Source organism: Chenopodium quinoa, unplaced genomic scaffold (assembly GCF_001683475.1).
Source record: "Chenopodium quinoa cultivar QQ74 unplaced genomic scaffold, ASM168347v1, whole genome shotgun sequence".
NCBI lineage: Eukaryota > Viridiplantae > Streptophyta > Magnoliopsida > Caryophyllales > Amaranthaceae > Chenopodium > Chenopodium quinoa.
The window spans coordinates 1,175,340-1,202,424 of NW_018742903.1; the positions used below are offsets into that span (position 1 = coordinate 1,175,340).

The 27,085-nt window shown below is 35.4% G+C and overlaps 2 protein-coding genes across 2 annotated transcripts; one reads left to right on the forward strand and one right to left on the reverse strand.

The window, feature by feature from the left end:
- The first annotated feature begins 7,713 nt into the window (after positions 1–7,713).
- Positions 7,714–18,161, forward strand: LOC110727202 (histone-lysine N-methyltransferase, H3 lysine-9 specific SUVH4-like). The gene is made up of 16 exons (XM_021906762.1): positions 7,714–8,079; positions 8,332–8,793; positions 8,924–8,968; positions 9,072–9,131; positions 11,362–11,416; positions 11,516–11,625; positions 12,055–12,231; positions 12,871–12,969; positions 13,728–13,826; positions 14,830–14,879; positions 14,977–15,065; positions 15,931–16,090; positions 16,208–16,313; positions 16,398–16,580; positions 17,216–17,452; positions 17,705–18,161. Exons 2-16 carry the CDS (start codon positions 8,341–8,343, stop codon positions 17,816–17,818), a joined length of 2,037 nt encoding a protein of 678 aa, XP_021762454.1. The 5' UTR covers positions 7,714–8,079; positions 8,332–8,340; the 3' UTR covers positions 17,819–18,161.
- Positions 18,162–19,879: 1,718 nt separating this feature from the next.
- On the reverse strand, positions 19,880–26,593 carry LOC110727203. The gene is made up of 2 exons (XM_021906764.1): positions 26,029–26,593; positions 19,880–21,002 (listed from the first exon to the last, which is right to left on the reverse strand). The coding sequence occupies exons 1-2, from the start codon at positions 26,497–26,499 to the stop codon at positions 20,097–20,099; spliced, it is 1,377 nt and encodes a 458-aa protein (XP_021762456.1). The 5' UTR covers positions 26,500–26,593; the 3' UTR covers positions 19,880–20,096.
- Positions 26,594–27,085: the final 492 nt, after the last annotated feature.

Below are 27,085 nucleotides of genomic sequence, written 5' to 3' on the forward strand. Positions count from 1 at the left end.
CTTCCAAACTTGATCCATGTTTTCCGGCTGATTCAACCTTGTCATTTCAACAATGAAGTCATCAAACGCCTGACCCTTCACTGCCTTTCTCGGTTCGAAGGTTATTTCTAAGCTCTACATCTCAATAGCCCATTTGAGCATTCTATCGGATGATTCCAAGGTTTTCATTGGCCGCTTGAGGGGTTGGTCTATGTAGACCACCACCAGATGTGCCAGGAAGTATGGTTTCAACTTCTTTATGGCCATGAAAAAGGAAAGGTCAAATTTCTCAACCAGGGGGTACCGTAGTTCAGCATTTCTAAGCACATGGCTAATGAAGTACACTGGGAGCTGATTGCCGGCTCTTTCAGCCAGGAGAACGGCACTGAGGGCGTGATCTGAGACGGCCAAGTACATGTAGAGGACCTCCCCAGCTAAAGGACTGACCAGCCGGGGTAAGGAGTGAAGCTGCTCTTTTAGCTTTTGAAATGCCGCCTCAGCATTCTCCCCCCATTCAAATCTTGTTTTCTTTTTGATTGCTTAAAAGAAATAAAGGCATTTGTCGCTCGACCGGCTGAGGAATCTCCCCAATGCCGCTAAGCAACCGGTTAATTTTTGGACTTCCTTGATAGTGCGGGGTGACTTCATGTCAATTATCGCTTGTACCTTCTCTAGGTTAGCCTCTATTCCCCTCTGATCAATTAAAAACCCGAGAAACTTCCCAGACTCCACACCAAAGACGCACTTTTTGGGATTAAGCATGACTTTATGCCGCCTGAGGGTGGTGAAGGTTTCTCGAAGGTCAGCAAGGTGATCCGTCTGCAGCTTGGATTTGACTATCATGTCGTCGATGTACGCCTCGACATTCCTCCCAATTTGATTAATGAAGACGGTGTTAATCATACGCTGGAAGGTAGTAAGTGCATTCTTCAACCCAAACGGCATCACCGTATAGCAGAATAGCCCTTGATCAGTGACGAATGCCGTCTTTTCTTGATCTTTTTTCCACAAGGGTATCTAATGGAAGCCTGAGTAGGCATCCATGAAGCTCATTAAGGCATGACCGGCTGTAGAGTCGACCAAATTGTCGATCTTTGGAAGTGGATAACTATCCTTTGGACATGCCTTGTTCAGATCTGTGTAATCAACACACATCCGCCAAGTTCCATTCGGCTTTTTCACCAGAACAAGTTGGCTACCCAATCCGGGTAGTAACGTTGCCGAATGAACCCAACATCCATCAACTTCTTGACCTCAGCGGCAGCCGCCTGAGACCTTTCTTCACCCTAATTTCTTTTCTTTTGCCTAACCGGCTTCCTCTTAGGATCCATGGCGAGTTTGTGGATAGCAAGATCCGGGCTTACGCCTGGCATCTCTTCCACTTCAAAGGTAAAAATGTCTTTGAATTCGTTCAACAGTTGGTGCAAGTCTGCACCCAGCTTTGCAAAGGAAACCGTCCCCACCTTCATAGTTCGTTCTTGACAGCTATCGTCCAGAACAATATCAATATTATCACCAGCCGGCTGGGGACGGAGATCATCTGACCGTTCCCCGATTAGTGATTGATATTGTTTTTCTTTCTTGACGGCCACTAAGTGGTCCGCCTTTCTCTTTTTGTCGGCTGCCTTGGGAGCAGGCACGGCTTCTTGACAGTCGTCAAGGTCAGCAGACTTCCCACTTTGGCCGACTGCAGCCACGCTGGGTTTAACGTCTGAGAGATAGCATTCTCTCGCCGCCTTCTGATCCCCGCTTAGGGAGCCTACTAACCCATCATCCCTCTCGAATTTCAGCAACATGAGAGACGGAATGATGACTGCCTTGGACTCGTTGAGGGTAGGACAACCCAAAATCAGGTTATAGGCGGTCAATTCTCCGACCACCAGAAATTTGACGACCATGTGTCGCCCTTCCCGCTTTTCACCTAGCCGGATGGGTAGGTCAATCATTCCCACCGGATGCACCACTCCTCTCCCAAAACCAACTAAAGGGTGGGAGGCCTTGTGCATGCTGCTAGGTTTGTACTTGAGCTTTGCCAAGAACCTATAGCTGATAAGGTCAGACAAGCTCCCGGTATCAATGAGGATCCGGCCTACTCTCTGGTTGGCGACTTTGCACTCGATGAATATGGGGTCATCATGAGGCCGCTTGACCTTGCCTCAGTCTTTCTCAGAGATGATGACCTCAGGGAAGGTGTCCTTTGAAGCCTGGCCCTCATCCACTGAGTTGACCTCCAACTTCCGGATGTTATCTTTTGTGCCCCGGATAGTTGGACCACCGCCGGCGAAACCGCCTGCTATGGTCATGATTTGCTCCTCGCCTGCTATGGTCATGATTTTCTCCTCATCAGTGTCAGAGCTTATAGCAAGGTTGTCTGGCTTCTTGGACGGATGTCCATTGTTTGCCCAGGGGTTGTCCTTGGGCTTCACAAGGTAGGACTTTAAGGCCCCCTCATTAGCCAGGCAGTCTAGTAGCCGCCTGAGGCTATAACAACCATTGGTGTCATGGCCTATGTCCTCGTGAAAATGGCAGAACTTAGACTTGTCCCGGCTTTTGATGGGACTCTTCATTGCAACCGGTTTCTCTATAGACAACCGATCTTTGACCTCCATGAGGATGGAGGAGCAATCCTTGTTGAACTCGTACTTAGGGACGTACGGTCTCAACTCTTTCTTCTTCTTTTGGGATGACTGACTAGAGTGGTCAGCCACCTAGACTTCTTTTCTCTTTTTGCTCTCTTCTTTTTTGACCGACTGAGCTGGCCGACTGTCCCTTTTATCGAACTTTTTAGGGTCTGACGGCTGCTTGACGGCACAGAGCTCCATCGCCTGTATGTAGGCTTCGGCTTCCATCAAGGCTTCCTGAAGGGTTGCCACCCTCTTTCTGACTAGGTCGAACTTGAAGGTCGACCCGTCTTTCAGACTCTTGAAGAAGTCTGTGTAAGCAACTTTGTCAAACAGTCCTTGAATCTGAATTCTCATCAGATTGAATCGCCTGACATAGGATCTCAGCCCTTCTCTATCTCCCTGCTGTATAGCCCCCAGATCGAGACTTGTCTTCTTGGCCGAGATGTTCATAGAGAAGTTAGACACGAACAGGTATGCCAATGTCTTAAAGTTGTTGACGCAACCGACTGGCAGGTTACCAAACCATCGTTGGGCTATGCCCTTCAATGTTGCCGAGAAGCATCTGCACCAGGCGGCATCATCCAACCCCTGCAAGTACATGAGGTTGGTGTACGCCATAAGGTGGTCTTCCGGGTTGGTGGTACCTTCATAGGCACTAACCAACACGTTCTTGACCTTGGCCAGCTGAGCCGCCTTGGTTATCTCCCTAGAGAAAGCTGAAGGTTGTTCCCCAAGGTTTAGCAGTCGAAGCTACCAGTCCATAGGTTGGACATTTTGCGCCGCCTGACCCCTTAAGAGGGTCGGCTTCATGTAAGGAGATCGATACGGCAAGTATGGTTGTGGGGGCACATACGGAGCCGACTGGATAATCTGAGGGCCAGTCCGGGCAGACATGCCGCCGGACTGACTCTCTCGGTTTGTCTCCGTATACCCCATTGAGGTATTAGGGAGACTGTCTGAGAATGTCGACGTTGAAGCCGACTCAGACATTTGGTGACTCCTCTTTTGTTGGAGGAACATCCGAGCATCAGAGAACGTCTTTTTTGACCCATCCGGCTGTACTTGCTGGATGGGCTTCTTCTTCCCTGCTTCGGGGAAGCGAAATTTTGAGAGATCCACCATGGGCCAATCCGGTCCATGTGGTTTTGGATGAGGAGTTGGAACCCGGTCTTTCACCGGCTTCTTCCCAGAGGGAGAAGGCTTCCTCCCTGACGGAGTAGGCTTTTTCCCAGAAGGAGATGGCTTTTGGCCGACTAACCCTTGTGGGAGCCTGCCTTTTTGCTTATTAGGTTCTTGATTTCCCCTTTGAAGTTAATCATGAATTTCATGAGCCCATCTCTAGTTACAGGGGCAGCACCCTCAGCCGTTTGGGCTTGCCCAGCTGGCTGGCCGGTTGGGTGGCTGAGACCTTTGTCATCCTGTTCCCTAGTTTCTTTGGGACGGGGGCGCCTAGATCTAAACGACCCGTCTGGGGCCATGTAGGCTTCGACCTCTTGGTTGTCGCCGCAATCTTGGTCCGTATGGACCTTAGGTTCGAACAGAGGCCGTTTCTCGTTATTAAGTGGTACAGACTCATGGGATGCCATTCTGGAAGTACTCTCCCCACAGACGGCGCCAATGTTTCGTGGTTTTTTGATGTGTCCTGCGGGAGAGTTACAACACCAAAACTGGTAGCCGACCGCCTGTACCTGCAAAAGCACGGAGACTCCGGCTGGTTGGAGTTCCGCCTCCGCCGATCAAGTTAGAATACGTCTGAGTGAGTAAGGATGCGGAAAGTAAATAGTCTCTCGGATTCCGGGAGATTCTGCAATTAATCTTGCTCGGTATTTGTATTTTGTATTTATGATTGGGCATGAATTAGTAATAGATGAGGAATTCCCTCTATTTATAGTAGAGGAAGATCCGTTCCTCTATTAGGGTTATTGTGCCACGTGTTAGCATCCGATTGGATCCCATTGGACCTCTATGGGGCTGACACGTGTCAGCTTGCTATTGGACCACGTGGCAAGGGTGATTTTACCCCAAACATTTTGATTGTGGTTTACCGTTCTTCATGATATTCAAATTTTAATTCATAAAAAAAAAATTGAAAAAAAGGTTAAGAAGAATTCATGAAAAAAATTTGATTGCACACTATTAACTCTTTTGGTAAAACTATGTATTTCGTTTAGTAAAAAAGATAGAAATATCATCTAAATTTTGTTACAAAGTCAATGTCTTTAAAAGATTTAACAATTAATTTTAAAGTGAATCTTTCATACACTGTACAATCTAAAAAAAATACTTAAATAATTTACGATCTCAACTCTATCTTTCAAATCCAAAAAAATAAAACTCCTTACTCAAATTAAGACTCCGAAGCAACGCCCGGGTCACACACTAGTCTATTTTAATTACCAATTAATACAAAGTACACAGATTGCTGATGTTAATTTAGTAAAGAGATTTCTAGAAATGGGCATTTTTGTCATTAAAGGCAAGGAATACAATGAATATAATAATGTACATGGAGGGAAATTAGTTAATTATGTAATTGTATTGAAAGTAAAAATAGTTGAAATGTATTTAATTGTTAAAAAGGCAAGTGTGACATTCTTTCAGGGGTGGAGAGAGTATTATGTAATATTTCCTCCTTTTCTGAAAGAAGGTTACGTTTGTCGTTTTAAGAATTCTCCTTTAATAATGGTTACGTTTTGATTATTATTTTATTAAAATATTTGCATACTCTACATATAACTAATTCTATTTACAAAATTATTTACCTACTTTAATGCAACTATTCTTAATTAAGAAATATATTTACCTACTAGCTCCTATTGCAACTATTCCTATTTATAAAAATATTTACATACTCCCAATGCAATTATCCCTATTTACAAAAATATTTCCCTATGGCCAGTGCAAGTATTCTTATTTTCAAAGTGATGCAAATATTAAAAGACAAAAGGAATACTATACTTTTTTTTTATTTTATTTTTTTTAGTTTTACACTTATAACTTACCATATCCGATTTTCAAAAAGGGTGCTGTTATTGCCAGGCAAAAAAATCACTTTCAAGACAAAGTATCTACCCACTGTCCAAAATCTTTGAGAATCTACATACGTCAAACTATTTAATTCAAATGAAATACTTTGCTATCTTCTAATAATATTTTGTTGCCAATAACAGCTTAATTACCTGATTCCCACATACACCAAATCAGCAAATGTTCTGCATCTCCGCATATACTAAATTACTACATGTATGCACATATGCATTCTAATAATCAATATAAGGAGTATAAAAACTTAATCAAAAATATGACTTGAAGATTGTAATGTATATAAACCAAAACTTCCAACAACTACAAAAATACTCCTACATTTATATAAATATAAATATATATAAAAAAATACAAACAAAATTGCATTGGAACATAATCAACTGAAAAAAAAAAACACCCACAAAGTTTAAATTACAAAAGGTTTAAAAATAGCAGACGATAAACATAACTAGTCGTCATTCTCCAGAGAAATTTTGCGTATGTTTGAGAAGTTCTATATCATACGATTCATATGCATAACGCCATAACCCCTACTTTTATAATCAACACCAAAAGATATACTTCTTACGAAATAGTAGTTAGTCAAATGTTAATGTTAAAATAAAAGATTAGTATATTATTAAAACTAATGATAACTAAAAGAGTATAAAACCACCTACATGATAAGAAATGAAAAACAATTAATCTAGCCAAACAACATCATTAATAAGATCAATTGAATATAGTGCACATTCACCATGGGTTGGATAAAAATTATTTGACTCGTGTATAGGCACTTGATATTTAAAATCGTTTCAATGATGCTTCTACTATTTCAAATTGTCACGAGTCTATGATGGTGAATAATATAATTAATTGTAGATTTTGATGAGAATATTTAGTAGTTGGAGTTGGAAAGATTTTAATTGGAATATTTAGCTACTAATATTATAAGTAACAAAATATTACAAATATTTCATTGAATCAAATAGTTTGACATATTTAGATTCTCAAATATTATGGACAGCGGGTAAATAATTTGCCTTAGAAATGATTTTTTGCCTTTGTCATCACCCTTTAAAAGTGTTATACAACCCCTTCCCTCCTTTTTTTCTATTTCTGCTCGTGATCCCCACCCAAACCCACTACTATGAATTTGTTAAAAAATTAATTCTTTCCTTTTACATCTATTTTTTTCACTAAATTATTGAGCCCACTATTTTGTTTACAAATTTTTAATGTTCTAACTCCCACTTACTTCTTCCATTTTTAATATTTTGTCCAATTTGACTTTAAACAGTATTCAAGATGATTTTTTTAAAATATATATCTCTAAATCTATACGAGTAAAAATTATAAAAACTTGATACTTTAAAATGAGACGAATTAACAGATCTCACATGACTATGTAGTATTTTATATATTAACGAAAATTATAGTCAAAGTTATTAAATTATGACGGAAAATTAGCAATGGGGCAAAATATTAAGTACAGAGAAAGTATTATATAAAGATCAATTAAATTGGCTAAAATTATGTGATGGTCAAAATGTAAATCATTAAAAGTACAATGAGAGTATACGTATAATTCTCCCTTCGTCCCTTATTTTTTTTCCCCATTACAAATATATGGGTCAAGCTTTTAAAACTTTGACCATGAATTTTCGTTAATCTACAAGTGATAATATATTCAAGTGAGATCTTAGAATGGTCTCATTGTATATTTTATTAATATTAAGCTTTATAATTTTTACGCGTATGAAAGACTTATTTTAAAGACGTAAGAAGTCAAATAAGACAAAAAAAATAAGTTATAAAGAAAATATTACATTAAAAAAAATGAAAAACCAAGAAAATGAAAAGAAGTGGGTGGAAAGTGGAGTAGAAAACGCCATAAAATGAAATTTTCAAAAATGCAGCTTTTACACCAAGCAGCATCCATCCATCCATCCGACCCCACTTTCACCTCGATCCCTGTAATAAAATAACCTCCGCTCTCTCTCCTCTTCTTACACTACCAGTAATAAAAGTCAAAATCCTTAAAAAAAAAAGACAAAATATTTTAGAGAGAGAAAAACAAACACACTGTTTCTGCCACCTTCCCTTCCCCACTTCACTACATCAATTCATAAAAAAACCATTATTTTTAGAGAGAGAAAACAAAAATTAAGAGAGAGAAAATAGAAAGAAGGCGCAATATTTCAGACACAGAAAATAAAAAGAGGGAGTTTGCCAAATTTTCGCAATTCCTTCAAAATTCCGCGCCTCTTCAACTTCTCTCTCTTTACTTCACTCTTTTCCATACTCTCTCTCTCTGTCTTCCTCTGCTTCTTCGCCTACCTTTCTCTCTCCTCCTTTTTTCCCCTAACTTTCTCCGATTCTTCATCAAACCCTAAATCATTTCTTATTTTTTCTAAGAATCTCATCATTTTTCCTGCTTTTACAACAATTTGTAAGAATCCGTTTCAATTTTTATTTTTTTCTGTTCATAACTGTTTGATGCTGATGTTGTTCTTCAGTTTTTGATTTTTTTTTCTTTTCATTTTGTGATTTTATTGTTGTTTTGATGACTGCATTTTGGATGAATTTTGTCAGTTTGTTATTTGAAGTTGTTGTGTAATCGATTCATATATTGCGAGTTTCTGACAATTTTGTGATGATGTTGATATTTTCTCAAATTTATTGGAATTGCTGTTAATTGCAGGTAACTCTAATGGCGGAAATGGAGATAGAGAAAAATGTGGAGGTGATAGAGAAGAAGGTGGAGATGATAGAGAAGAAGGTGGAGGTGGAAGAGAAGATGGTGGATGAAGGGAGGAGGAAAAGTGATAGGACACGAGGAAAGCGAGTGTCGTACAACGAAAAAATTTTGGCGAAAATTGAGGAAGTAAGTCCGAAGAAGAAGAGGAAGAATCAGCGGAGTACTGGTGGTCGGAAGTCGGCAAAGGTGCCGGCTGTGATAAGGGAGAACGAGGGAAGAGAGATGGAGATCATGAGGGGTATGATTGGGCGCGGTACCGAACCCGGGAATGGGTTGATGGATTTGGGGTTGAAGTTGGAGGAGGTTCAAAAGGATGGTAATGGGGTTGAAGTGGAGAAGAGTGATCACTACAAAGTTAAGGAAACTCTTAGAATTTTCAACAACTATTACCTGCATCTTATTCAGGTGCGTTTATGTTTATGTATAAATATATATTTTGTGAATTGTGGTACTGTTTTCCGGCCCCACTTATAGGATTAAGGCGTTCAAGCAGAAGGTACAGTATGTGATTATTGTTGTTTATGGTTAATTGTAGGAAGAGGAGAATAGATGTAAGCTGTTTGAAGCTGAAAAGAAGAAGGTTGCTGTTATTTCTTCACGTTTGATTTTTTATTTTTATTTTTTATTATTATTATTATCTGTGATATATATTTCAGATTTTGATGGTTTTTTTGGGTTCTCAGAAGGGTGTTGTGGACAAAAGAGTACCTCATAAACGACCAGATCTTAAGGCAATTACCAAGGTAAGTTGTGCTTCATTTTTGTGTGGTATTGGCGTTGTAATTTATGTGGACGTTTTTCATGTTTGGTATTCTAGGGTGACTTGGTTTTGTCCTGCAAATGCTAGTATGCACATTGTCATAGTAAAGATTGTAATTGTGATTGCTGCTTGTACATGCTAATTATATGGTGAGTGGTGCTAGAATCATTAATGCAGAATTTCAATGCATTCATGATAGATTAGACATAGTTGTTTTCAGATTTTAGAACAAAGAAAAAGGAAGATGAACCAAGTTAGTATCAGTATTACACCCTCCGTTCAGAAATAAATGCCTCAATTCAATCAGCACAATTGCCAACGCATAATGTTGACCAATAATATACATTGTCCAATTACTCCAATTATATTTTTAATCATCAAAAATTATTCATTCTAACAATTATCCACATGATTATATTTAGTCTGTCTAAAGCACAAACGGACGTCAAAGTGGTGTATCTAAATTGTGCAAAAGTAAAATTGTGGCATTTACTTTGGAACAAAGGGAATTATAAAAAAATCGAAGAATAACTTTGGCCAAGATTTTTATGTCTACAATATTACATCATGCACGAAGAACTTGAAGAGACACTATATCACAGAATGTCCTTAATCAATTATGTTGAGTGTTTCTCTATCAAATATATGTTGAATCAGCCATAAAGTGTTCCCTATGTATACTTATGTATTCACTTATTTGATAAATTGTTTTCTTTTGTTCAATCACTGTACCTTTTTTGTTTAAAATTTTCATTTTGTTTTGCTCCAAGTATCATTTTACAACTGCTGCTAATGACAAAGTTGTTATGTTACCTCAATATTTCTTTTATATTCTCTTAACAGCACAGTTGCCTTTTTTAATTACCTGATGTTGTGTAATCTATTCATGACTAAAACAAGTACTATATTTCTTTCTCTAGCTATTATATAGTAATGGTAAAGTAAATGGAAGGTGTGCCAATGTTTCTGCTTGTTTGTGTATTGTTCAGAGTTGGGGCTTTATAGGGGTTATAGAGAAATACCATTTTTATAGCTGTCATTTTGCTGCCAGTGATGGTTTTGGCATTGAAAGGCTTCCTTGTTGTGGTTTAGCAATTATGTGTAGTTTTAAATTAATATCTTGGGTATGTGAGAACTCTAATAAGAAAAAAGCTTTGTATTTACCCATTTAAATAGAAAATATAGTTGATGTTATCATGCTACCCAAAATGCCTATGTATCCTGTATAGTAATACATGTCCATTTCGAAACATTAATGGATTCAGTCAACACCAAGGCTATGCACTTACATACCCTGGTTGCTTATATAAAATCAAGTTGAAAGGAAATTTGGGTAAATAAGTGAGTGCAGCTTGCTGATCAATGAGTGTCTTTAGAGTGATTGGTGAATCTTGAGTTCGAATCTAGTTAACCCATCTTCAACTCCTTCTTTCCCTTTACTTATTTCCTTATTTATGATATTGTTAGATTTTTTTCCAACCATTGCTATTTTGTTCTTCAACGTGTTTCTACGTCTATGTTTGTAGATCAACTTTTAAAGAAATAATTATGGGCAATAATTGGCTTTCTATTTAATGATCCAAATGTAGAAATATTACCTGATAAGGAAGTAGTTATGTAGAATAAATACGGAGTACAGGATAATGAAGGCGGGTTTGGGTTATTGTTTACATAATTGTGCATGTTCTGAACTTAGATTCTGGATATGCCACTGTTTCAAAATAGGTATACTGAAGATTGTGGAGAACATAAAGTTTGTGAGAAATATTTTCTACTTCCTCTATTGAAAACAGTTATCTCAAACCTGCTACTAGAATTAAGAGTTCTAAATGGTCTTCCAAACTATCAATATAATTTATACTGTGCTACTCTTCATCACATGTTCCAAGTTTGGTGCTTCGTAAAGTAAATCATCAGAATTACTACTGCATTTTAAAACAGCCGCCGCTCTTTTCTGTATGTCTCGATGTGTGTTCCTCACTGGCGATGCTTTAAAAGATTTAAAGTTTTCGTCTGATTGTGCATTTGTGCATATCCATTACAAAATTTATGGGTGCCTGTGATATCCTGGAGTTTTATTTCTCTGTTTTATCTGGGAATATTATTTTATGGTGTAGTAAATGTAAATCCTTTTGCTCTCACTATATTTTGCATATGAATTATTTATGTTGGAAACCAAGTCTTACTTGATCCTTGCTCATGGAATGTGGCAGATGTCGGATACTGGTAAAGTGTTGTATCCCATCAAGCAGTTTGGGGCTATTCCTGGTAGGTGTAGTACACTCTAAATTCTAGAACAAATGAACATAGTCTCACTGATGAAAAGTACTTCGTAGTATCTATGCCTTTGCTGTTTCATGGATGCAGGTGTTGATGTTGGCCACCAGTTCTTTTCACGGGCAGAAATGGTTGCAGTAGGTTTCCACAGTCACTGGCTTAATGGAATTGATTATATGGGCGTCTCATATTGCAATGGGGTAATGCATCTTGTCATTTCATCAACTCGCTGTCCTTTGACTGATGAATTTTGTTTTGTTAGGGTAAAATGATTAGTAATACTTTTTTCATATGCTCCTACTGTACTTTAGTATTACTATTTGATATTTTTTTTTTCTCAATTGCATCTTGAGAGTTGTTGTTCGGTCTTTTAGAACTTTACATTCTTTTCTTTGAGATTAGAGTTTCATACCTTCAGTGTGCTTTTATAATATGAATACTTGGGATTTTGTGATAATGTATTACTTAATTTGTGAAAGGTCCTTACATGCTCATATCATCTTTAGTCTTTGTACTCTTTCTTGAGATAGTGTGATGCTGAGTTTATTAATGGTTCTGACGTTAACAATCGCACTCTTAGTGCGCTTAGTACTTCTGTTTTCTGAAATTCTATTTTTGTTATTTTGCAGGAATATAGCAGATATACCTTTCCTATTGCTGTTGCTATTGTCCTTTCAGGCCAATATGAGGATGATTTAGACAATTCAGAGGATATTGTCTACACAGGTCAAGGTGGAAACAATCTACTAGGTGATAAGAAGCAGAATAAAGATCAGAAAATGTTGCGCGGCAATCTAGCACTGAAGGTTTGCTAATAGATTGAATTTCTTTGAATATGTTTGTTAGCTTCTCCCTGTAAATGAATTGTCCATGTATGCATATCTGATTTGAGGAGATTTTGAAATGTATAGAGGTTGTAATTGCAGGAAGCTATCATTCAGTGATTAGATATAGAATGAGTATAAATTAACATCATGACTATCAGGATATCTTTGCTTTTTTTTTTTTCCTTTTAATTTAAAATTATATTGAATTTTATCTGGAATTGCTGAAGTTTCCACTGATTACTACTCTTGTGAATTTTAAGTGAAGTATATCTTTTCTGATCTCAACTGAAACATAGATACTTTCGATGGCATTTCTTACTAAAATTGCCTCTATGTTTATTTATTGCCTATTCCTGCTACTTTTATCTTTTTAAGTTTCAAATTAGGCATTATTTAGTAATGTGCATATTATATTTTAAATTAATTTATTTTTGTTTGTGTATAATTCTTTCATTAACCTATCTATTTACTTTATGTGTTTCACTTTTCACGAATGGTTCCTTAAGATGATTCATTTTAGCCGACCTTAAATCATTTGGGACTAAAGGCTTTGTTGTTGTTGTATATATTTTCTAATAAATTGTATCGTTGACAGTGTATATAATTGTTTATTTGCAGAATAGTATGGAGCAGGGACTGCCTGTGCGAGTTGTTCGTGGTCACTCTTCTAAAAGCAGTTATGTTGGAAAAGTGTACACGTATGATGGTTTGTATCAGGTAATTATCTGTAAGTCTGGTAATTTCAGTGAGGGTTGGTATTTGGGGGGACATCACAATAAAAGAAGTTGCCTCAACTTTTTTTTCATTATGTAATACTCTCTCTGTCCCATAATATAGTACTCATTTATCATTTTCCACCAGAAATAAGGGTTGTATAGAGTGTAAAATTCTTAAAAGTAAGATGTAAGAGTATATTTCATGGGAAAAGGTACAAAAAAAAGTAAGTTTGATGAAGCTTTGAGTGTGTAGATAGTTTATATGGAAATTATAATAAAAGTAGATAGTGGCGCGAAAATTTAGGGAAATATAGGGATAATTTATTTAGGAAAGGTAAAAATAGGTGTATTATGGTAATACTATATGTAAATTGAAAATAGAATCATTAGAAATATGCACAACATTCTAGGACACTTAAAAAGAATGCCTACACTATATCGTAGGAACTAGGGAGTAACTAATATTGGTTAAAGGGAGTACTTTTTATAAATGCAGTCTATCTTGTGATGTCTTATGTTTCAATTGGAACAGTAATCAATCAGTCACATTATTATGTTATAATCTTGTATCATGGTTCATGCAAGAATGGTTTCTATTTTTGGTTAGTGACTTGCAAATGATGAAACAATGCGCGATAGTTTAATGTTTCAATAAGTAATTTTTGCTGTGGAATTATACATGTTTCATGTGGTATCCTGCAAACCTCTTTCTTTGTGTGCTACATTGCGTTTAATATAAATGACTGATGTTTTGGGCAGGTTGTGAATTATTGGGCAGAGAAAGGCATCTCTGGTTATACTGTTTATAAGTTTCGCTTGAAGCGGCTTGAAGGCCAGCCTGAGTTGACTACCACCCAGGTTTCTGCTTTCTCTCAAATTTTTGTATGTTAAATTGCTAACATGATTGTTGATGTGGGCATGATGTTCTCTCTCTCTCTCTCTCTCTCTCTCTCAATTTATTTATTGATAGGCTGAATTTCTGACTTGTGGAAGTCCTCTTTATTTGTCTTCATTATTGCTTTAGACTTGTAATATATTTTGAGATGTGTTTGGGAACCACTAATGGTCATGAACTCATGATCTGCATGAACTTAAGAATTGATGTTGAAGTTTAGCATAAATATTTGTCCTTATAGAATAAATTGCTTTTGATCCAGCTGTAGAATTTGTGGGAAAAACACTTATCTGGATTGCTCAGGTGCAATTCAATTGTGCTTTGTTCTTGATTAGGATCTTACAATGAGAGCTCATACCTTGACTATTATATTGGGTGCAATATCTTCAAATTTTTTTTTTTAAAAAAGAAATGCCTCAACTAGGTATTCTGCTATTACATGATCTGCATCTTTGTTTAATTTATCTCGAGCTCATCTTTTTAATGTATGCATATATGGTAGAACAGTTTCAGTGTTCCAAATCTATTTGTGACACTTCTCTTCCTAACAGTTATCATTCATAACTCCCCGTTCTGTTTTATTTTTGTATACACTTAAGCCTGTGTGAACCTAATGGGTTATATTTTATAAGTAGAAGCATTAAAGAAATATTTTTAAAGCCTAGTTTCTGGCTTCAGATGTACGAGCATATAGTTAATTGAAAAACTCTTTAGTTGATATCCTTTTTTGATAGAGTGATTCTGTGCTTTTAGTGCTCTTTTATCCTCCTGGTTATTGGTTTCTGCTCAATTTTGGTAATGTTGGAGCTCCAGTGTAGCTGAATCCCGTGGAATCTTTGGCTTAGTTTATTGATTCTCACTTGCCATCCCCAAATTATTTATTTTAGTATTAATTGTAATAACTGAAATCTTTCAAGTGAATGCTTCTCAATGCTGTTTCTTATATTGCTTAAACTATTGTGACAGGTTCAATTTATCCGAGGACGTATTCCTGATTCTGTTTCTGAAGTTCGAGGGTACGTGTTATAGTTTCTTAGTGTATGCTAATCTATTTCTGTAGGTAATATTGACTATATTTCATGATATTAATGCTGATTTTCTTGTTTAATTTAGGTTGGTTTGTGAGGATATTTCTGGAGGTCAGGAGAATATTCCTATTCCTGCAACAAATTTAGTTGATGATCCTCCTGTGCCACCTACTGGTGAGTTTGCCTATTCGTTCATGTTTGTTTGCTGTTTTTTCACTTTTTGTTCTTTAGCTGTGGTTTTTAATGAATGGCTAGCCAAGTTTATTTTTGGTGAGTTAATTTTATGCTATTATAAGGGTAATATAATGATATGAAAATATATTTTGACCTAGGGTCAGTATATGAAGTTGGATATAACTTGGTCAGATTTTGTGATTAATGACATCAGACCTGTCTTAATATTGGATAGAAATTCAGGAAATTGAAGATTTGGTTGATTATGATCACATTTCATATGGAAATGAATCTTTTAGGTTTTTTTTTGGAAGGGAAATGGATCTTTAAGTTGGTGTTGATTTTGTGGGAACAAAATCATGAGTTATAATGAGAATGGATTTGAACCCGCTACTTAGATAGCTTGTTTGAGAATCCATTCTTGTCTTACCCCCCCTCCCTCTCTCCCCTGCTCTCTTCTTTTCTTTCCCTCTTCTTTCATTTTTCTGACTCCCTCTCCCACATCTCCCTTTTCCTTGCTCCTTTTCACCCCCAGTTATTTGTTCATTTTGTCATTAATAAGCTTTGAAAATAGTTGCATATCATGTAAAAAACTATCTTAAAATAAAGGCCTTAGGGTGCCAGGCCTTAAATTCTACCAGAACTCAGTGGCCTCTAAAATCCTGTTACTCAGATCGAAAGATCTCAGTTAGAATGACCCCTTGTTTGAAATTTTAACCATTTGTGTCTATAATTGTGTAATTGAGAAGGATTCTGTTATTCTATGTTATCATTGTCATTTAATCTGGGAGATGCGATGGCTATTTAGTATGCAGTTTTTTGTATGCTCGATTTCCTTCTATTTGATTGAGATGGCACATTTTAGGTTTCAAATACTTCAAATCTATCCAAGTTGCGGACAATGTTAAAATTCCTGCCCCTACTCGTGGATGTGATTGCATCGATGGTTGCACCAATCCTAATATATGTGCTTGTGCTCGGCTTAATGGTTCAGACTTCCCATATGTTCATAGGGATGGTGGCAGGTAAAACAATATTCAAAAGCTAGTAGTGTTTGAAAGCTTTTGTAACTCTTCATTAAGTTATAAATGAGCTTGTTTACACTTCTGCTCATTTCTTACATGATGCTTGTTTTCTTTTAGGCTCATTGAAGCAAAGGCTGTAGTGTTCGAGTGTGGCCCAAAGTGTGGCTGTGGTCCTTCTTGCATCAATCGTGTTTCCCAGAAAGGCTTGAGATACCGCTTTGAGGTGCTAATGTTTTTCCAATTAAATTCATATATTTACTAAAATTACTTTTCTGATATGTTATATCGTTGGTTTGATTCTACGTAGGTTTTCCGTACACCAAAGAAGGGTTGGGGTGTGAGGTCGTGGGACTACATACCGGCTGGTGCCCCAATATGTGAATATACCGGAATTCTGAAGAGATCGGATGAGGGTGACAGTGTTTTGGAAAACAATTTCATCTTCGACATAGATTGCCTTCAAACCATGAAGGGACTTGATGGGAGACAGGTATAGAGGATGTGTTTTATCTTTTGAGGTTTAATTTAATTCTCACCCTGAACTTGTTCTCTTTCCTCATGTCATTAATACCATCCATGGAAGAGTGGATGAAAGAGGATTGTATGATCTTTGGGGTATAAAAGTAGGCTGCCAGTTGGTGGCACTGCAGAAAGACCACATTTGTTTGTCAGATTGCCTGCTTACCTAACCATATGAGTATTTCCTGGCCTTCCCTGGGCTGATGAATGTCATTCCTCTTTGAGGATTTAGATTGTTCAAGTATTTAAGATATTTAAAATCTCACAAAAGTCGCAATGAATTCTGTATTGAAGTCTCATCTTTCCTTGTCAAATGGTCAAGTCACCAGATGATTCTTTTTTTTTTTTTTTTTTTTTTTTTTTGTTTTTCTTTTTTTGAAAATGTGGTTGCACACTTGCACCCATTTGTAGCTGTATATGTACTGATAATATTTTTATATGGATAATTAGCATAGTGGACAGTTGTATTGAACTCCTTTCTTCTTTTCACTGAGACCTGTTTGATGTCTGTCTGTCACTGTACCTGACCAAGCCTGTATACAGTATTAGGTATGTCTGCTGGTTAAAGCCGAATACTCTTCTCATTGTTAAAATGTTTGTTATCAGATGAGATTGCGAGATGTGTCTATCCCCGCCGAGAGTGCTCATGAGAAACCTGAGGAGAAGGTTGTTGATAGTATGGTGGAGTTCTGCATTGATGCTGGTGTCACAGGAAATCTAGCCAGGTTTATCAATCATAGTTGCGAACCAAACCTCTTTGTACAATGTATGTTGAGTTCGCATCATGACATCAAATTGGCTAGGGTGATGCTCTTTGCTGCTGACAACATACCACCTCTACAAGTAATTGGTTTCTACTTTTAACAATTTTTATTAATAGATAATTAGAGTTACTAATGTTCAAAGTTGTGTGTTGCGAAGCGTGAAAGTCAAATGCATTTTTTTAAGGAATAGAGGAAGTATATGTTTGTGAAGCTGCTCAAACTCGTGAAGTTTTATTGTTGGTTATATTAATTCAGATTTTTCAGTCATTGTGGGTACTTGTTTGCCATTTCAAAACTGTTGTATTAACTGACAATTGTTGTTTCTTGATAGGAGCTTACATATGACTATGGATATGCGCTCGACAGTGTCATTGGCCCTGATGGGAAGGTAAAGCAGATGGCTTGCTATTGTGGTGCTGAGGGTTGTCGCAAGCGACTTTTTTAAGCTGCTAATTGGCTTCAGCAACCAGTTTTTTGTCAGTCTGTTACTGCTGAACAGTGTTTGAATTTGTGAATGTGATAGAATGCTGTATAGAATGCTAACAGTTAGGTGTATTCTTTTTGTTCTTATGAGAAAACTGAGGGCTCGAATCCAGCCTCGAGTTTATAGATATGAAATACAGTCTGAGGTTGTGCTGCTTAAAAATAGAAGAGTATAGGGGCCAATTTTTTGTAAGATACAGTATATTAGAACTGATATTAGAAAGAAATGTAGTTAAGGCGATGGTCAAATTTTTTTGCTTTCAGCAGTTTGTGTTTCCTCTTGCTATATTCATTACCTACTTGTAGATTCAGTAGTCTATTTTCCCTCCTCTTCAGAGTCGGATATATGAAGGTAACTGTACATTTGACATTTGTTTCTCTTGCAGTTGCATTTTCTGAGAAGTGCGGAAAATAATATAAAAAATAAAACTCAGCATGTATATATTAGCCACAATAAGTCAAAAATCAGCTGCCATTGTTGTTTTGGCTATGATGTGGGTTTATTAAAGACATAATTGTAAATAATCCATCAGGTAAACATCAATTTCCTAGCAGGGCCTTTTGAAAACTTGTAACAGACATACATAAACTCTCAATTGCAGTTTACCCATGTAGATATTATCCATTTTATTGTCTAGGAAATTGCCAAGCTCAAACATTGTATGACAATTGCTTAAAAGTTAAAACTGATTAATAAATCCATCCATTAGCTCCTTAATAGAGAGTGAACAAGCTATTCTGTATCCTTAAATCCCCTCAATCCTCATTGAACGTCATAAGTTTTTTGTTGTTGAAAATTTTCTATGTGGCATAATATAGACCCATGTATATAAAGTGGTCCTGCTTTTTTTTTTTGTCCTCAAAATTCAATTCAATGAATTTATAAAATGTAATAATGTTTTTAATAATTTAATATTCTTATTTTCATGAATACTAAAAGCTAATTAAAAATAATAATTTACTCCGTACTTGTTTTCTAAAATTGTTAAAATATTTTCAGAAAAAAAAAAAAAAAGAGAAGGACCACTTTTTTTATTGTGCCATGAGGCCACCTTAACGGGCCTACTTGTTTTTTTTTTATGGTGATCAAACATAGAAACATCAGGTGATACGTATTGAGATGGTTATTGCTTATTTTAGATTTTTGCCTACGAGTTATTACCTTTCACTTGAAAGGGTTTTTTTTGTTTTAGGCCTTAGGAGTTTATTTTAATTATTAGGATATATTTGTTAGTTTAATTCGGTTAGTAGAAGATAGCTTAACTTTAAAGATTATATTTGCAAAATATTATCTTTACAAGTTAGGATAAGTTTCCTAGTTAGATTAGATTTTGTTCTACACGATTTTAGGCTAATTATTTAGCTTATAAATAAGTGGTTAAGAATTAACAAAAAACAGATTTGAGTTTTGATTATCATATGAAAAACGTGAGCTTAGCTTGTGTTTATGGTTTGTTAAACCTTGCCGTTGTGCCAAACTTTGATTCTTGAACCAAGCCTTCAAGTATCGCCTCTCAACCGAGCCTTGGGAGTTCTATCATTGTGTCACAAAAATTCTTTAACTCGTTTTTCCTCAAGAAAAACGAATACATTCAACCATAATCGTATAATAAACTTAATAAAATCCAAGAAAGGTTTAAAGATTGTTTCTTTTATTCGAGAAACTCCAAATAGCTGCGTGAATACGCATGATGATGCGTCTAGACAATCGGGCTTTGTATACAATTCCCTAGACATAGAACAAATCCAAGTTCTCTTCCCTGATCCTCCCCCACAATATAAGAGTAGCATACAACAATAAAGCCTTTTTAATGTGTTTCATAATTGTTGTCAAGATTTTTTTGTTTTGACGGGATTGTCAAGTTTTTTGTTTTTAATAACTTTTTGTACTTTTTGACTAGTTTACAAAAGCTCTTATAATACGGAGTATTAAAATATTGTAATAATCTGGTGCATTCTCTCCATCTCAAACGGACTGTCCTTTGGTATGAAACTACGAAAGTAGGCTATGGATTATAAGATATTCAATGTACCAAGATCTTGAAAGTAACACTCGGTACGGAATGTAATACTTCGTAATTATTAAACACTCTTGAGAGTAAAGGAATCACAGAGGATCTTCATTACCAGCAAGGTACATTAGAAGCACTAATAACACATTTGAATATTCTATACCTGAGAGATGTGTAAAGTTTAATGAGCTTAACTAGTTACATTAACTAGTCATTTCTAGCCATACATTAACTATCATGCTCCTTAGATTCCTCAATAATTTTGGAGCGATATCTACGAGCTGCTCTTTTTCCATTACCAACCTTCAAGACTGGAGTTTCTTGCTCATCTACCTCCATTTCAGCAGCTTCATTCTCTTCTGTGTCCTCTGCAGTAATAATTAGAGGGAAGCTTTTCTTCTGCACTGGTTCCCCCATCGCATGATCAGTCTTTTTGCTAGTATTCAGAGAAGCAACACCATCATTTTTCTTTGGGTTAAATATTACAGGTTTTGTAAGATCAGCAGGAGCTTCTTCAGGTTCTGACTTGGACTTCTTCACCATATTAAGGAAGTCCGTGTAGGCTTGACGATTACATTCTTCATTCATATCATCTGATGAATCAAAGGTATAATGGGTATATCTCAAAGGATGGCGTACATAATCTGGTACCAAGGAAGAATCGTGCAGCTGTGAAGACGATTCTTTAAACGAAGAGTAATCTACACTAGAAGTTTCTGACATGACAATTATATCACTATCTTCAGATGCACTGTGATCATCTCTTTTGCAGATGGGCTCAAACCGCACTCGTTTTCCAGCCTTGGAATCCATCTGATCATCTTTTCGCTTCAATATTGACTTGGGAAGGTTTCCATCTTCAGGAACATTATTCTGGGCACCAGAAACATCATCCTCCATTTGATCAGAAACATGCAATGAATTGAAACTTCTTGCAGTTTCAGCATCTTCTTTAAGCCTGAGCTTTGCAGCCATGTGATTTGCACGTGGGTCTCTGGGGGCCTCCTTTAATGTTTCAGGGAGCTCATAATAGGAATTAATATTTGATGTATAATCAGTCACATCAGACATGTATAGTCGTTGACCAACATTTTCACTTCCAACAGCCACTTTGTCGTATTCGTCCTCTTCAGCCTGGAAACAAAATAATTCAAAGATAAGATCTCAGAATGCGCGCGCGCGTGCACACACACACAATCCATCAATGAAGACCATATTACATACAACTATGAAAATATACAAGTAAGAATTTTCAAAAATGGTACTTGCAGAAGAAAGGGGAAATTTGGTTCAGTGGACACAAATGAAGCAGACTAGCATACTGCATAGAATATTCGAAGCTGTATTGCCTTTAAAAAAATAAAGAAAGAAAAAGTTAAAAAAGAGCACTCCTATAGTTGCAACATTATCAAATCACTAACATAGTGAAACTTCAATACATTACTTTACAGAACATAAGCTACAATCATGAAACATTTTAATCAGCTGCCATGAGAGAAGCACGTAGATGAACACATTTACATCCTTGCGCATTACACTACCAAATGAGTAAAAAAATAAATAAACCAATCGCCAAACATCAATGTAACGATGTCAAACTTTGGCCAGCCCATTAGAATTGTCCATGACCATAACTCAGGACATACAAAATTATCTTGGCGGACTATTCATGACACTTCTACAGAAAACAGGTGCATTTAATTGACGTGTGCAAGGTCGTTTATTAAATATAGCAATATGCAAAGCTTTTCAATTACTCCGGTGATTCCTAAGTAACTACACTCTTCATGTTATTTCAAGAATCCATGTTGTATAATCGACATTGAGATTTGAGACACGGGTAAGACACTTAATGACACACAATTTTGGACCATAATCAAGCAAAAATTTTATAAGATGGTCAAGTTTGACACTTTGACAGGTACACAAACCTGTGTCTGACACTTCTAGCAAAGTTTGATTAAACAAAGGTTGTTTATCATTTCCAAAATAATATTACTACACTTACAAATTATATCAAGCAAATCATTTACAAGAGAAAACTAATACTATGTACAGAATGTAGGTAGCAACAGAAAAGAGTAAACTTTGCTTTTAATGATAAAAGAGAAATAACTCATCAAAATGAAACTAGGTAAATTATTGCACATATAATCAATCTCAGAAGATTAAAACACCATCAAGTCATTTGAAACCCAAAGAAACAAGTACAACATAAGTAAAGTAATAATAAACAAAGGAAATAAAATGCTGGAAACTAAATGTAAGCAGAAATACATATAAAGTGCAAAGGGAGCACCACACAAGTACATAGCCATGTAGCGGCAATATTAACCAAGCTAAACTTTCCACAGAATTCTAAACTGAATGCATTATTGACTTTAAGGCTTATCTCGTTATCCTCAAAATTAAGCTGACAAAAATGACCAATATCCACAATAAACTTTAGCAATCTTAGATGTAAATGATATAGTTCTCATTCCCAAATAAAAATTCAATATTTCTCACTTAATACATAGATCAGCAATGTTCAATACAGACCTAAAAATACCTATCTTGCCAATAGTATGAAAACCCAAAAATAACAAAACCTAACATGGACAGCCTAGTTCCCTGAGTATGATGTGTTATGTGTACATTCATTTTTAATATGACAAAACTCCAAATGCTTATACTGCTAATGGACCTCCTTCAAATATACAATCAGTTATAACTCATCAGAATACAACAGCCATTTATGGCCTGTTCTATTCTCAGTATAACTGCCATTGCATTCTCCAGACATTGTAGAATCCAATACAGATTTTGGTCATATAATAAAAATGAAATAACTTTATAGATTATCTATTAATTCAAAAACACAAAAGCAACCTTACATCGAACATAAAACAACTTGCTGGTATCTACGAGCATATCAACCTATATGTCTTTGCATCAATTTGGATTTCAAAAACCACTGATAAAGCTCTTTACTGAAAGCAGAAGAAAAATAACTAATTTAAATTGGAGACCTTACTAAAATTTTGAAAGTCGACAGAATATAACTTAACATTGAGAAGATTTGCGACAGCTATTCATATTGACTATACGATTATCTAATTACCAATAAATAGTACCATAACAACGTATATTTCTGAATAATTATCGAAACAGAGCAGTCACCAATATCAATCGTCATTTGTCAACCTCTGTTGGGGGCTTAATCTTCATTAAAGGCAAATTTGGGTGGATTTTATTTTATTTTATTTAAACAATTTGTATTCAATCGTTAGTATCTGTAGCAAGCTTTTAGTGTTGATTAAGTAGCGCTACTTTGGAGGAAGTCCCAGTTTATCATATGCATTTGACTTTGATTTAGTATAGACTTGATTTGTTGAATGCATTTGACTTTGATTTGATTCAATTAGGTTTGTTGAATGAATTTGACTTTCAATTGATTCAATTAGCTTTGTTTGACTTTTCTTAGTCAATGCATTTAATGTAGTTGGCTCAATGAAAATATTTTCACTTGATTCAATTTTTGATACAAAATATTTTCATCGAGATAACTACATTAATTGCACCGACTTCAAATAGATTCAAACAAAGCTAATTGAATCAAATGAAAGTCAAAAGAATTCAACAAATCTTATTGAATTATAGGTATATAAGTAATTTTATACATACTTAAAATAGCTTTACATACTGAGGGTGTGATATGATAGTTAGAAGTCTATGACTAATTACTTATATACTTTTTTTTTTTTGAATAGAATTACTTATATACTTTATCAGTATAATTGAGTGTGTATGTCTAAATTAAGTTAATTAAAATTAATTTGAACAAAAATATGTTCAAATAAAATTCAAATCTATTAGGATATGTTTAATTACAGTATATGCACCTTAACAAAATGAACAAAAACTAAATAAATGTACGGAGTAATACAAGTAAAAGTCAAAAATAGAAGAGCACCAAATAAAACTTAGATCACAAAATATCGAGAAAATACTAGTTTATTATTATTTGACGGTTATCATTTGCATCAATGGTGTGAACAATTAGCGTTGTTGTCTTAATGAAAATATTTTGTATCAACAATTGAATAGATTCGGGGATGGGCAGACCTATAGTCATAGCCACTAGATGATCATTTGCATCAAATGGTGTGAAAAAGTCGGTGCATTTAATATTGTTGTATATTTTTATCGAGACAATGACATTAAATGCACCACCTGTTCACACCATTTGATGCAAATGATGACCTAAGGCCTATGACTATAGGTTTGCTCTTCCCCGAATCTATTCAGTTTATGATAAAATAATATTTTCATTGAAACAAGAACATTAAATGTATTGACTATTCACACCATTTGATGAAAATGATGATTTAGGGGCTATGACTATAGGTATGCCTTTCCCTTAATCTATTCAATTTTTAATACAAAATATTTTACCCCAATATTAAATAAGAGTCAAAAATAGTAAAACACCAAACAAAACTTAGATAACAAATTATTGGGAAAATACTACCTCCATTACTTTTTAGTTGCAACAAAAAAAAATTTTATATCTCACAAAAAATACCCTTTTGTTGAATCTAAAAAGTAACAAAGGTAGTACAAATTTATCATCATTTGAAGTTCATCAATTGCATCAAATGATGTGAATAGTCGGTGCATATAATGTTGTTGTCTCAATGATATATTTTGTATCAAAAATTAAATAGATTCATTGTGTAGGATAAATATACTATGTTTATCTTCTTAAATTATTTGAATAAATATTTAGTTTTAAAAGTTATTTTAATTTATTTGTCTAAACTTTATTTGAACTTTGCTTTTGATGAGTAAACTTTGCTTTTGATGATAGAAGGAAAAAAAAACTCATTAAGATGAAACTACGTAAACTATTGCACATATAATCAAACTCAGCAGATTAAAATACCATCAAGGCACATGAAACCCAAAGAAACAAGTACAACATAAGTAAATAAACAAAGGAAATAAAATGCTGGAAACTAAATGTAAGCAGAAATACATATAAAGTGCAAAGGAAGCACCACACAAGTACATAGCCATGTAGCGGCAATATTAACCAAGCTAAACTTTCCACAGAATTCTAAACTGAAGGCATTATTGACTTTAAAGCTTATCTCATTATCCTCAAAATTAAGCTGACAAAAATGACCAATATCCACAACAAACTTCAGCAATCTTAGATATAAATGATATAGTTCTCATCCCAAATAAAAATTCAATATTTCTCACCTAATACATAGATCAGCAATGTTCAATACAGACCTAAAGATACCTATCTTGCCAATAGTATGAAAACCCAAAGATAACAAAACCTAACATGGACCGTTAGCCTAGTTCCAGCCTAGTTCCTTGATATATATATATATATATATATTTTTTGGTGTTTAGAGAGCCCCAAGGGCAAGGATAAGAATCGATCCCAGGATCACAAGAAATCAAAAGGGAAGCTCTAACCACTTGAGTTACCCCTCACTCTTGCTTAGTTCCTTGAATATGATGTGGTTATGCGTACATTCATTTTCTATATGACAAAACTCCAAATGCGTATGCTGATAATGGACCTCCTTCAAATGTACAATCAGTTATAAGACAACTCATCAGAACACAACAGCCATTTATGGCCTGTTCTAATCTCATTACGGCTGCCATTGCATTCTCCAGTAAACATTGAATCCAATACAGTTCTTGGTCATATAATAAAAATGGAAAAACTTTATAGACTATCTATTCATTCAAAAACACAAATGCAACCTTACATTGTACAAACCAAAAAAAAAAAAAAAAAAAAAAAACACGAACTGGTATCTACGAGCATATCAACCTATAGGTCTCCAGTTCTCCACATCAATTCAGATTTAAACCACTGATAAAGCTCTATAAGTCTATATATACTGAAACCAGAAGAAAAAAAAATACTTTAAATTGGGAACCTTATTAAAATTCGAAAGTCGACAGCATATAATTGTAATTGAGACGATTTACAACAGCTATTCAATACGGAGTATAAACTATAAGATTAACTAATTAAGAAAATAGTACCATAAATTTCTGACAATGTATTGAAACAGAGCAGTCACCAATATCAATCATATTTAGTAATTCAAGCAATAGAAAATGAGAAAATGGAGAGAGGAAGTACCTCAAAATCAAGAGTACAATCCTTCCCAATAGAATTCCTAACATCCAGTTCATCATCATCACCACCCACATCCTCATTACACTGACTCAACGCCATATTCTCGCTAGAACCCTCGCCGCCATTGTTATCGAGCTCATTAAGATCCTCTTTGAGCTCCTTACCACAACCCAGATCATTAGGGTTAAGATTGGGGCTAGGGTTTTGCTCAGATGGCATTGATTTACCCTTTGCTGCGAAGAAGAATTTATCAACGTTGGTGGGAAGAAAAGCGTCATTAACAGCGGCGTTTACGTCGTCTTCTTCGGTGGGGATTGAAGCATCGGATTCTGGAGGCCATTGACGCTTTTGAATTTCTTCGTCAGTGAGACACCAAAGAGAGGAAGTTAGGGTTAGGGAAGATGAAGGAGGAGAAGAAGAAGAAGAGAGAGAACCAAATGTTTTGTCAACACGAACTCTGAAACTGTCCTCCATTGTTGGAATAATTTGAAGCTTTTTTTGCAGAATAACTGGGTTTATTGGTAAGGAGTTTCTTATTGGAGTAGTGTTTTAATCTCATACTACTCTTTTCTTTTTTACTTTAACCTATTTATTTTATCATGCTTGTCAATGCAGGATTTTGACGATAAATAATTTTAATTCTCCGTAAGTAAAATTTATAAAAGTTATATATATTATGATAGTACTTATTGAGACGAATTTAACAAGATTTCACACGAATATTTTTTTTCTCACATATTATTCACAAAAGATGGTTAAAGGATGAGTGGTGAATAGTGTAAAAGTTAAAATGGGTCAAGTAAAAAAGAATGAAGGAAGTACCAAGTAATAATTGAAAATTGCATAGTACACCAGGGTGTACCATGCTCATAATACACCTGGTGCTAAATAATGCGTTTTTAGTATTTCATTTGCAAGCTGTCAGTTTGTTATTTAAAAAAAAAAAAACCAAACTCTTCCACAATTCATGGGATTCAATGTGATATTCTCCATTTTTACATAAATTAAATTTCACCATATTTCAATTTCGAATTAAGAGAGAGAACAAAGTTTATAGAGA

Coding starts and splice junctions, on each gene's coding strand:
- LOC110727203 (XM_021906764.1), bottom strand. CDS start 26,499: ATGGAGGACAGTTTCAGAGTTCGTGTTGACAAAACATTTGGTTCTCTC. Junction 21,003..26,028: donor ATTGTACTCTTGATTTTGAG/GTACTTCCTCTC, acceptor TTTTGTTTCCAG/GCTGAAGAGGACGAATACGA.
- LOC110727202 (XM_021906762.1), top strand. CDS start 8,341: ATGGCGGAAATGGAGATAGAGAAAAATGTGGAGGTGATAGAGAAGAAG. Junction 9,132..11,361: donor ATCTTAAGGCAATTACCAAG/GTAAGTTGTGCT, acceptor GGAATGTGGCAG/ATGTCGGATACTGGTAAAGT. Junction 17,453..17,704: donor ACAACATACCACCTCTACAA/GTAATTGGTTTC, acceptor GTTTCTTGATAG/GAGCTTACATATGACTATGG.